Source organism: Mesitornis unicolor, unplaced genomic scaffold (assembly GCF_000695765.1).
Source record: "Mesitornis unicolor isolate BGI_N332 unplaced genomic scaffold, ASM69576v1 scaffold25803, whole genome shotgun sequence".
Lineage (NCBI taxonomy): Eukaryota > Metazoa > Chordata > Aves > Mesitornithiformes > Mesitornithidae > Mesitornis > Mesitornis unicolor.
Window position 1 is genome coordinate 52,551 of NW_010175838.1, and position 11,294 is coordinate 63,844.

An 11,294-nucleotide genomic window follows, 5' to 3' on the forward strand; every position below is an offset into this window, starting at 1 on the left:
TCCAGCTAATGCTGGAGTGGAGCATAATGCAACAGTGTATGGGCATTGGCCTAATACGCAGAACTAAAAGAGCATATGCTGTTTTCCAAAAGGCCATATGACTCATCCTATAAATCATCTGAATAATAGGTTTAAAACTAGTAAAATTTTCTTTCAAAAGTGACTTTTTCTTTTCTTTTCTTTTTTATTTTTTTAAGGTTTTTTCTAATAAGTCCTAAACTCATGGATGCTGCAGAGTTCCGCAAGAGAGGGAAGGAGATGGTGGACTATATTGCAGATTACCTGGAGAAGATAGAGAAAAGACAGGTCTTTCCAGATGTGGAACCAGGATATCTAAGGCCCCTCATTCCAGACTGTGCACCCCAGAAGCCTGAGAGCTTTGAGGATGTCTTTAAAGACATTGAGAAGATTATTATGCCGGGGGTAAGAAAGATGGATCTGTAATGTAATGTTCAATACTGCATTTAGGTTTTCAAAGACTTGAAGGAAAATGTGGATTGAAGACTGTGCACCTAGACCTTACGAACATAAGTGCCCACACTGATTAGCTTTTAGAAGCCTGCTTTACACCCATAACTTTCAGTTTCATGTGATATTTCTGCTACTTGCAAAGCACATTAAATATTTTATGAAATGTGATTTTTGTTAGTCTGCTGTGCCCAAAGTGTTCCTTCAAGCTGATATTTAAATGTTAGAAATCTCTTAGGGGGCTTCTTTTTATTAAAGAGTTGACTAGAAAGGATTCTTCTCAATACTTGTTCTGTTGACTTACTCTACTAAATGTCAGCTCCTAGTACCTTTTAAGGCAAATGGCCACTACCTAAATATTAGTCCTTGGATGTATCAGTGTTGGACAGACAATGCAGAGCAAAGCATCTGGCATTTGTCCAGTTCTGAATCTTTATTGTTTTTCCACCCATGGTATATGTTTTTATTTTAAATATATGCTTGTCTCTTATGGCCTCTAAGTGGCTTGAGGAGAAGTGCTTTATTGGTAAATGTTAATGAGGAATCTCTTCTTTGGATCTCTGCAATAACTACTTTGAGTTGTTTCTCTAGATGTACCTAGGTGATATGATTGCTATGTGACTGGACATGGAACCACTGCTCTGCAAAAGTGTTTAGTCAGTGTATTATTGTACCAATTCCTTTTCATTGACCAATGTAAATATTTGATATTCAATACGACTTTACCTTGTTTCCCTTGGAGCCAACCCTGCTGTCCTTTCACGGACAAAAGCTCCACTGAAGTAAATGGAAATCTCTTCACTCTTCTCAAAGATTTGTGGATGAAGTCTTAAATCCAATAGAATTAAGCGAGTGCAGATCAGATAAGACAATTATGTCCAACACATGCAAATATGTTCATTGCTGCTCATAGATACAATTGTCTTTTCTTTTTCATTGGAGAAAAATACTAACCAATTGGTTTGTATGTGAAGTGGAACAGAAGACACTTCACTGGGAACACTAGAGAAAGTTCAGAAAAATAATATCAAATTTAAAAAATAAGAGAATAATCATTTCAGAATAGAAAGTGAGACATTGAATTCCAATTATGTCATCAACATGTCATGTTCCCTCTTAATTAAATTGATTTTTTCTTGATATCTACATGCCCTGCAAATAAATTTACTTTTACAAAGTGATGCATTCTGAAGAAGAGATTTTCTATCAAAAATTTTCCTCTGGTGTGAAAAGTTAGTGTTTGTGACACAAAAAGCACAAGTACATGAATCCCAGTTCTTACAGGAATTCTGATTCTGCTTGTGTTCTTTGTCCTAAATACTGAATACTCACATGAGCACAGAGTCACAAAGACATAGTATAGCAGAGGTTGAATGACACCTCTAGAGATCATTTAGTCCACCCCCACTGCTCAAAGCAGAGTCAGTTAGAGCAAGTGGCTCAGGACTATGTCCAATTGTGTGCTGAATATCTCCAGGGAGGAAGTCTTCACAATTTGTTTGTTGTCCTGTTCCAAATTTTGACCACTCTCATGGTAAAAAAAGCTCTTTCTTATGTATTTGTACACATTTCTTGTGTCACTGGATACCACTGAGAAGAATCTGGCTTCATCCTGAGCTTTCTGAAGGCTGACCAATCCCAGCTCTCTCAGCCTCTTGTCACATGACAGATGGTCCAATTAATCTGGAATTAATACTGGAATTAATTAATACTGAAATTCCTCCAGTATGTCCATGTCTTTCTTGCACTGGAGAACCCAGAACTGGACACGGCATTCCGGGTGTGGCCTCACCAGTGCTGAGTAGAAGGGAAGGATCACCTCTTTTGACCCGCTGGCAACAGTTTTCCTAATGTGGCCCAGGATGCTGTTGGCCTTGTTTGCTCCAAGGGCACATTGCTGGCTTATGTTCAGCACGTCCACCAGGACCCTCAGGTCCATTTCTGCAGAGCTGCTTTCCAGCCACTTGATCCCTGGCCAATACTGGTGCAGAGGGTTATTCCTCCCCAGGTACAGGATTTTGAATTTCTCTGTTGAATATCATGAGATTCATGAAGAAATGAATTTCTGCAGTCCATTGAGGTCCATTTTAGTTGCAGCAGGACCACACAGTGTATCAAACTGTGCCATCGTCCAGGTCATTAATGAAGATGTTAAACAGTACTGGTCACAGTATTGATTCCTGGGGTACAGCACTAGCCTCCAGCTGGACTTCATGCCACTGATCACAACCCTATGAGCGTGGCCATTTGGCCAGTTTTCACCCCACTTCACTGTCCAATTATCTAGTCCATATTTCATTAGTGTATCAGTAAAGATGCTATGGGAGACAGTACTGAAATCTTAACAATATCCTGTGCTCTCCCTTTATCCACGTAGACAGTCATCTTGTTGGAGGCTGTCAGGTTGCTTAGGCATGATTTCTCCTTCATAAATTTTTGCTGCCTTGCCTCAGTCACCTTTTTGTTCTTAATGTGCTTGGAAATATCTTCAAGGTTCCAACATCTTCCCTGGGATTGAGGTGAGGCCTGTAGTTTCCCAGATTCTCCTTCTAGCCCATCTTGAATATAGGAGTGACATTTGCTTTTTCACAGGCCTCAGGAACATTCTCCAGTTGTCATAATATTTCAAAGGTATTTGAGAGTGGTCTCAAATTCTAGCTCCTGCAGCAGTTATGAATGCATCCCATTAGGCTCCATGGAGTCATGTATGTACAGTTTACTTAACTGTTTTTTTAACCTTATCCTACTCCAGGTGAGGTCTTCTTTGCTCAAGGCTTTCCCCTGTGTTTCAGGAGCTTGGGATTCCTAAAGGCAAATTCACCAGTAAAGACTGAGGTGAAAAAGGAATTGAGCGCCTCAGCCTTTTCCTTGTCCTTTGTCACCAAATCCTCAACCCCATTCTACAGCAGACCTGAATTTTCCCTCTTTTCCTTTTAATGCTGATAAATCTCAGAAGCCTTTCTTGTCGACCTTCTCATCCCTCACCAGATTCAACTCTAGAAGGCTTTGGCTTTCCTAACCCTGTCCCTACATACTCAGACAGTGTCTTTATAGTCTTCTTCTCCTCGATAACCTGACCCTCCTTGCTTTTCTAATATGCTTCCTTTTTACCTGTGAGCATTGTCAGGAGCTAAATGTCCATCTGTGAAGGCCTCCCACCACTCTTGCTTGTCTTGCTGCATGTTGAATGGATCATTTTTGAACTTGGAGTATCCTTGAAAATCAACCAGCTCTCCTGGACCACTCTTCTCTTGAAGTCTGTCTCCCATGGGATTCTTCCAAGCAGCTGCTGTAACAGGCCAAAGTCAACTCTCCTGAAGCCCAGGGTTATCATCTGCTGTGTGTGTTTCTTCCCGCTTTCATGATTCTGAACTCCACCATCTCATGGTCTCTGCGGTCAAGGCTTCCCCTGACTTTCACATCCCTGACCAGGTCATAGAATCATAGAAAATCTTGAGTTGGAAGGGGCCCATAAGGATCATTGAGTCCAATGCTCTGCTTCTCACAGGGCTACCTAAAACTAAACCATATGACTAAGAGCATCGTTCAGGTGCTCCTTAAACTCTGACAGGCTTGGTGCTGTCACTACTTCCCTGGGGAGCCTGAATAATAGCTGATAAAATAATGAAGAAAGAACAATAAATTGTGCACAGGAAATGTTAAACCAGCTTTAATCTTGGTCATTCTCAGGAAAATAGAGAGATATAAAACTTATTACCATTTAAAAAAGCAAAACATGAGATGTGGTTCTGCTTCTCCACCTATTAAGAATGAATCCCCAAGGCAAAAAACGCTTCTTTCTTTCTTGTTTTTTTTAAGTATGTAGTCCCACAGCATGTCTCTCCTCATGAGTTTCCTGTGTTAGGAAATTATCATCAGTGCACTCCAGAAACTTCCTGGACTGACTGTGCCCTGCTGTGTTGCCTGTCCAGCAGGTAACAGCTTGGTTGCAGTCTCCTGTGAGGACTATGACCTGCAAACATGAGATTTCTTCCAGCTGTCTGAATGCTGTACTCATGTACTTCTTCCTGACCAGGTGGCCTGCAGCAGACACCCACCTGAATGTTGCCCATCTTGAAATGTTCACCAGACCCATAAGTTCTTGACTGCCTCCTTGACCGTCCCTAGGCAAAGTCCCATGCATTCCTGCTGATCTCTTGCATAAAGACCCTGCCTCACCTTCCTGCTCTGTCCTTCCTAAAGAGCCTGTCCTCATCTACTGCAGCACTTCAGTCATGCAAGCTATCCCACCACATCTCTGTGATCCCAATGAGATCCCAGCCCTATAACTGCACACAGCCCTCTAATTCCTTCAGGTTGTTCCCCATGTGTCATGCCATAGCATACAGGTGCTTCAGAGAGGCACTCACTTGTGCTGATTTCCTAGAAAAGACATGAGAGCTTCCCCCCATGATGCTGTCCTCTTTGCACTTCCTTATTTACATGCATACACTTGGGGTGGGTCTGCTTTAGCCCTATATTGTTTTCAAGATCTCTCTTGTCCATATTACCCTTCACCTTTTGCTTGCCAACTCTGTCCACCTTCCTCCTCTGATTGTGGATTTTCATCTCCTTCCCCCATAGTTCCTAATTTAAAGCTCTCCTTGCCAGGTTAGCCAACCTGATAGCCAAGATATTTTTGCTCCAGTTGTTCAAGTGGATCCTCCCTAGGAACTGATCCTCAAAGTGGATCTTAAACCCCAAATCTCTGTTGTCAGCACCAGGGTCAACAGTCAGGTTGCTTGGGTGCTTCACTAGACATAGCAGGACTCTCAACTCATCTGCAACTGAACCTATTCTGTAGTTGCAGATTGGTGGAGCAGAAGCCTTCCTCCTAGTGCCAGTAGATGCAAGCTTCTACCCTTCACCATTGTGTGACTCTGTTTCCCAACCCAAGAAGCAGAGACTGTGACTGATTGTGACTTGGTACATTTGGGGGTTCAGGCTCTTGTATCTGAGATGTTTCATGTTATGTCTCAGGACAGATCCACCAAATCTCCTCTTTGTCATCTCTGATACTGCACAATCTGCTGACCTCTTCATGCTGTGTAAAACACAGACCCTCCACCAGTGCATACCTCCTTCAGGCTAAAAAACCACCTCCCACTGCCCCAAACTTGGCCCTGCAATCACAGTCTTGCAGAGCTGCCTGCTCCCTTGGGAGCTTAGTCTGGGCTGAGACCTGTGATGTGCCAGGAGTAGTTGTTCCAGTTGCTGCTGGGAACTGTGCCCTGTGAAATGTCACCACCACTGCAGAGCTCACATACACCAACCTTAGCAGGGTTTCTGTACCTCTTCTGTGCACAGTGCTGCACAAACTGCTGCATCTGTTGGCTGTGCTCACAGAAACTGAAGTGTGAAAATGATGGTGCTGTAAAAACGTATGGAGTCAGGGAGTATAGGAAGGACATTGCATGGGAAGATTTGTCCATGTTTAGTTCAGAGAGCTTTACAATTATTTGTAATTAGTTTTAGGGACTTCTGAAATTGGCTACAGGGACAGTCTACCCCTCATTATATTTTCCTTTAATCTTCTTCTTATCTTTTTCCTGACCAGACTAACATTTATAAGTATAGGTAATGCTTTTTAGCTATAGTGATTTTCCAGTGTTTCACCAGGGAATGTCTTATCTCCATTTTATAAATGAGGAACTGAGCTTCTTCAGAGAGAAAAAGTAATATGACAGAAGTCATAAAACCTTGTTTTGCCCATAAACTGATTCTTGTTTCCTTCATGTTGACATCTTTACTGTTCAGATATTTGCAACTTATGGGATGATGGAAAATGTGGAAATGGTGTTCCTTCAAAGGAGCAAGGATCAATTAATTGTGTAAAGCAAAGATGCTTTTTCCATTGCAGGTTTTACACTATAGGAGAAGAAGCATTTGTGAGTGATAAAACTTCTTTATGGAGACTTCTTGTGAAACTGGATGTAGACCTTCAGAGGGCAGTCCACTAAGAATGGCCATAATGGTACTAGGTTCCTAATAGGAACACAGGCACTGAGGGAACAACTGTGAACTCTGATCTCCACATCAGGAAGCCAAGGTGGAAAGGGTCTGCATATAAGAATAGCAGTGGGAGTCACCTTTCTCTCAGACTTGCTTTGTTCTCTCAAAATATATCTCCTCCTTTTTTAGAGCCAGTATTGATCAAGTTTAGTTGCAACTGCAAATAGCAGTACTGAAGATGCTAATTTTCATAGTTTTCATTTTCATCTATGAACTTTCAGCTGAAGTACCTATCCTTAGCATGTGGTAAAGGAAGACTCTTGCTTAGACTAAGTGAGCCACAAGAAAAAAAATATCCTTAAAAGAAATCTAGGAAATAAAATGTCTGTGAGAAGCATTAGAGTGGTAATTACTGAACCCAAGACACTTGGGTACCACTGTTTATCAGCAGAGGGCTGAAAAAACAAGCATCAATTATGTCACACTCTTTGCAATATTTGACTAAGTGTATCTGTTCCAACATGGCAAAAGAAATGAATTTTACAGCTGCTTCAATAGAAGAGGGAAGGGGAGGCAGGAGGAAGAACTGCAGCTGCACTTGCCCAAGGGCTTCTGGCTTTTTTGCTTTGTGTAAGTGGCACAACTGGAATCTGCTGTGTTTCATCAAACAAATGGCTCCCAGCAAGTAGGCAGTTTAACTTGATTAACCCAAGATGAATGTCACAAGTCTTACAGATCACAGAGGATTAGAGCTGGGGAGATGAACAGTGGCAGCCCTGGCTCATTATGCACATCAGTGAAAGTCTGTGCATGTCCCTATCGGGGACCTCTGTTTATTGGGTATTTTTTAATCTATTTGTTGTTTTCTTGTGAAGAAGCAAGTCCTATCCCATTTTTTTTCTGGATTGTGAAGGAAGGTGTTTGTCACAAGTGCTCTAAAACTGCGTTACAGCAAAGAAAAAGATCCTGACCAGATGTAAGAGGTACAGCTAAAAATGTTCACAGTCGCTTGTCTTTGGATACCTGGTTTGAGAGGGTTTGGACCTACTGCCCAGTAACAGTTGTCTTGAACATACCAGGTACAAGGCTAGTTTAGACACTGGAAAACTGTAGTGGGTAGAAGCTGGTTTCATATGAAAGAGATAGGGCCATCCAAAATATTATGGATGGTTTACTACAGCATAGAAAGTGATATCTGATTCATTGTGCATACAGAAGTTAAGACAGTTTCCCCTTAGCATAGAGCATGTCCCTCAAAGAGGAGCTGGTTGTTGGTATGAAGAACGACAGAAGAGAAAAAAAAGGGATATTCACAGCATGCAGAACAGTGTGGTACAGTGATCTCTGAGTTAGTTCCAGAACCAGAAACCTTGCTGCAGACTGGGAGAGAGAGGAGTGTGAAAGGTAAAATTCATCAGAGGTGAGAATGTGGAACAAACCAGTAAGGAAACAGTGAGTTCAGGCAAGAGAGGATGTACTCTCTTACCATCCTCCAGTTGTAACAGAAGAACTCCAGTATTAAAAAAAAAAAAAGAGAACTAAATGGCGTAAGAAAAGGCTAGGCTTCAATAGCTCAGCAGCTTCCGGATTTCTAGCCAAGGGAAGATCTTATACACATTCTGCTAAATTCTTGCTTATAGTATATCTAATCCTCTAGCAGCACTTTTTTCTAAACTTTGCCTTTTATCTTGAATGTGAAAGCCATATTTGCCAAACATATCATATCACATTATTTCCACTGAACTTTCCAATGTCACAGTACATTTCCTGTTTTTAAATTTTATTAGATTGGAGTTGTGGAGCACTATCAAATATCTCATAGATCCTTAAAATTGCTTTGACGTTGCATAAGATAATTCTAAATATTGCTGCTGCAAGACAGTTGACTACAATTTGTGCAGTTACTTTGTTGTTCTCTCGTATTAGTATATATGAAGTGGAATTGTACATAAAACACAACTTCTTATAGGGAGATAGTTAAATTTTCTACAGGAGGTATTGAATATTGGAAGGGATTGTTTCATTTCATGGTGAGGAGCTGTTTGGCCAGATACAGTGCCTAAATTTTATCAAATAACTCCAGAGCGTGGGCAGGAGCGTTCTGTGGACCTTTGCTGCACTGAAGACACTTTTGCTAAGTCAGTCGCATGACAGAGGTGAAAGAACAAAATACCGGAGAGTCACCAAAAGCAGAGGCTCAGGAACAGTGCCCTGCACAGAAACTCATGCTGCCACTGCCCATGCAGTTCTTGTCTTCTAGGCAGACAAATGAAGAACTCTGATTTTGGAACTGTTGGAGGTGGGGGAAAGAACTAGTTCATTTCCTATTTGAGGAAAAGGCAGATAAAAAATTGAGAAAAAACAAGGTAAGCTTCTCTAAAACATGAGGTCCTGTGTTGCAGCCAGGTAGTTGAGAACTGCTGACTGGTACCAACCTTTAGTCTTTTCTGATTTTGTGACAATTTGTTTCTGCTTCATGCATTAGTTAAAAATGACTGTTTTCCCCTTAATACAGGTGACTCACTGGCACAGCCCATATTTTTTTGCCTACTTCCCTGCAGCCTCTTCGTTCCCAGCTCTTCTTGCAGATATGTTGTGTGGTGGAATAGGATGTGTGGGCTTCTCTTGGGTAAGTTTATTGGGGTATATACTACTATGTGGTAATGATGCTTCACCTTGCCAAGATGTTAAGCATTTCAGTAACATTCTTCAACGAAATTATTGGTTAATAACAATGAAGTCAAAGGACTATTTTTATAGGTAAATTTCCTTGACTAATTAAATGTTTTCACATAGACACCCTGAATGACTCCAAGAATAAAAGGCTATTTCCTCTGAGAAGTTTTGCCCTTGAAAAAACACCAGCATTTAGAATTAGTGGTAGCAGTGCAAACTTAATGGTACTTCATTTAGTATGACTGCAGCCTATCACCCAGTGTTACTTCTCTTATCATCTAGATGAGTAGAAAGTAGAAAATTGTGTTACAAATCCTCACATTTGTATGAGATGGGCTCTTCTCAAAAGAGGTTGGTACTTGATGTTGAAAAAAAAAATGCAAGATGCAAATTCTAGCTTTGACATTTGATAGTCATGGTTCTATGTGAGGCCCAGGTTGACTTTTCTTAGTAAGTATTAGAAACACCACACACAAAATGGTCTTCAGGTCCATAAAAGTTAGTCAGCTAGTCTCTTCCTCTATAGTCAAAAGACAGAGAGAGAATGAAAGAGTTATTCTTGCTCTGGTAGATCCTATTTCTCTTTGTGGTCTAGTAAGTTTATTCCCTCTGTTCTATTTTTCAACACAGGCAGCAAGTCCAGCTTGCACAGAGCTGGAGACTGTCATGCTGGATTGGCTGGGGAAGATGATTAATTTGCCTGAAGAGTTTTTAGCTGGGGAGGATGGCCAGGGTGGAGGAGTCATTCAGGTAAGAGGGGACATGAAAAAAGAACACAGGATGAGTTTGTGTACCTTATGGTTTTGTAAAACCTTCATAGCAAAACACTAATAAAGGAGATACATATATTTCTTCTCTTCCACATGGGCTCCTTTCAGATTTTCAGAAAGAATGGATGCTCTGTGAGAATGTCCATAGGTGGGAAGGATCATTCATGAAAGTAATGGTCTTGTTTTCAGAGCAGCTGCATTCTGAAACACACTTCAACTTAACTGTACAATTTAGGCTTAAAATTCAAATCACAATGTTGAAAAATCTTGTAGGATGGAAACTTTAATTTGTTGATGAAGTGAAGCGAGCTCATACTTACCTACAGTTACTTGCAGTGATGTTTCATGGTTGAAAATAGAAAAAAAACTTCTCATATAGAAATATATCTGAGGATTTTGAGTAGAGCATCATGAAAAGTGGTTACAAAAGCTTCCATGAAGTCCACCTTACACACGTGCAATTGTTTACTTCAGTTGGTTTCCAAAAAAGTCTTCCTTTTTTTTATGGAAAAAAAAGTGTCAGACATCCAGCAGTGGCTAAGAATATAGGAAAGAATCTTCTGTAAGTAGAAGTAACAGAATGTAGTAGAAAGTCTATCAGTCTTTGTCAGGGAGGTTGAAATTATTTTAAGAAGTTTTGCTTATATAACAAAATGAAATATTAGAATATAAATGAAAGAAATAAAATGAAGAGCTGCTTAAGATTTGAACCTAAACAGTTCTATCAGTAGATAATACAATTTTCACACTACACTGCAATATCCAAAATAGAACAAAACCCCCGAACTTTGATGTCGACTACTTAATGACAGCCTACAATGTCTGAACAGAGTATCTGTATGATGATGAACATATCATCAATGGGCAAATTTGCATGCATAATAACGCCATATTGTTTGTCAGGCATGGCTCCACTAGTGCATGGTCTTTCTGCAAATGCCGACTCTGGTCACAGCTATTGATCTAGCTAAAATAGATGTCTACTATCAAAAAGACTAAATTTAAAATAATTGTTCTGTGCCTTTTCGATAATCTCTGGAGTCCCGTCATTGGAGGCCAGGGTATAACCCATTTTATCCTAAGACAGGCTTTGAATGTACATTTGAATTACATGCTAGAAGTGGGGGCTTCTTTCTTTGATCTCAGCTGCAAGTGCCTACAGCATATTCCGGTGAATTCTCCCCACCATCTTCCCGGGCAAATATGAATTTAACTCAGCTGCTATGATTCTCCTAAGTGGAGCTACACCTACACTACTGCATTTCCCATGTAACTCTTTACTCATCTGCTTGCTCTGTTAAGATCTGTATCATTACGATTACTAGGGAGGCGGTTATGCTCAAGAAATCAAGCTTTCGTCATGTGTCTCAGCAGTATTTATTTTGTACCAGTGAAAGCAGGCAATTACGCCTGATGGTTATCAGCAGG

General features: G+C 40.7%; 1 protein-coding gene across 5 annotated transcripts in view; it reads left to right on the forward strand.

Annotated features, from left to right (window-relative positions):
- The first annotated feature begins 222 nt into the window (after positions 1 to 222).
- DDC (dopa decarboxylase (aromatic L-amino acid decarboxylase)) overlaps positions 223 to 11,294 on the forward strand; it is a 50,943-nt gene continuing 39,871 nt past the window's right edge. For 3 of the 5 annotated variants that reach the window (XM_010181546.1, XM_010181549.1, XM_010181551.1), the window contains exons 1-3: positions 223 to 423; positions 8,936 to 9,049; positions 9,727 to 9,846. In XM_010181546.1, the coding sequence (XP_010179848.1) occupies positions 223 to 423; positions 8,936 to 9,049; positions 9,727 to 9,846 (435 nt within the window). The remainder of the gene's footprint in view (positions 424 to 8,935; positions 9,050 to 9,726; positions 9,847 to 11,294) is intronic. The other 2 variants (XM_010181547.1, XM_010181550.1) reach the window with 2 other exon arrangements.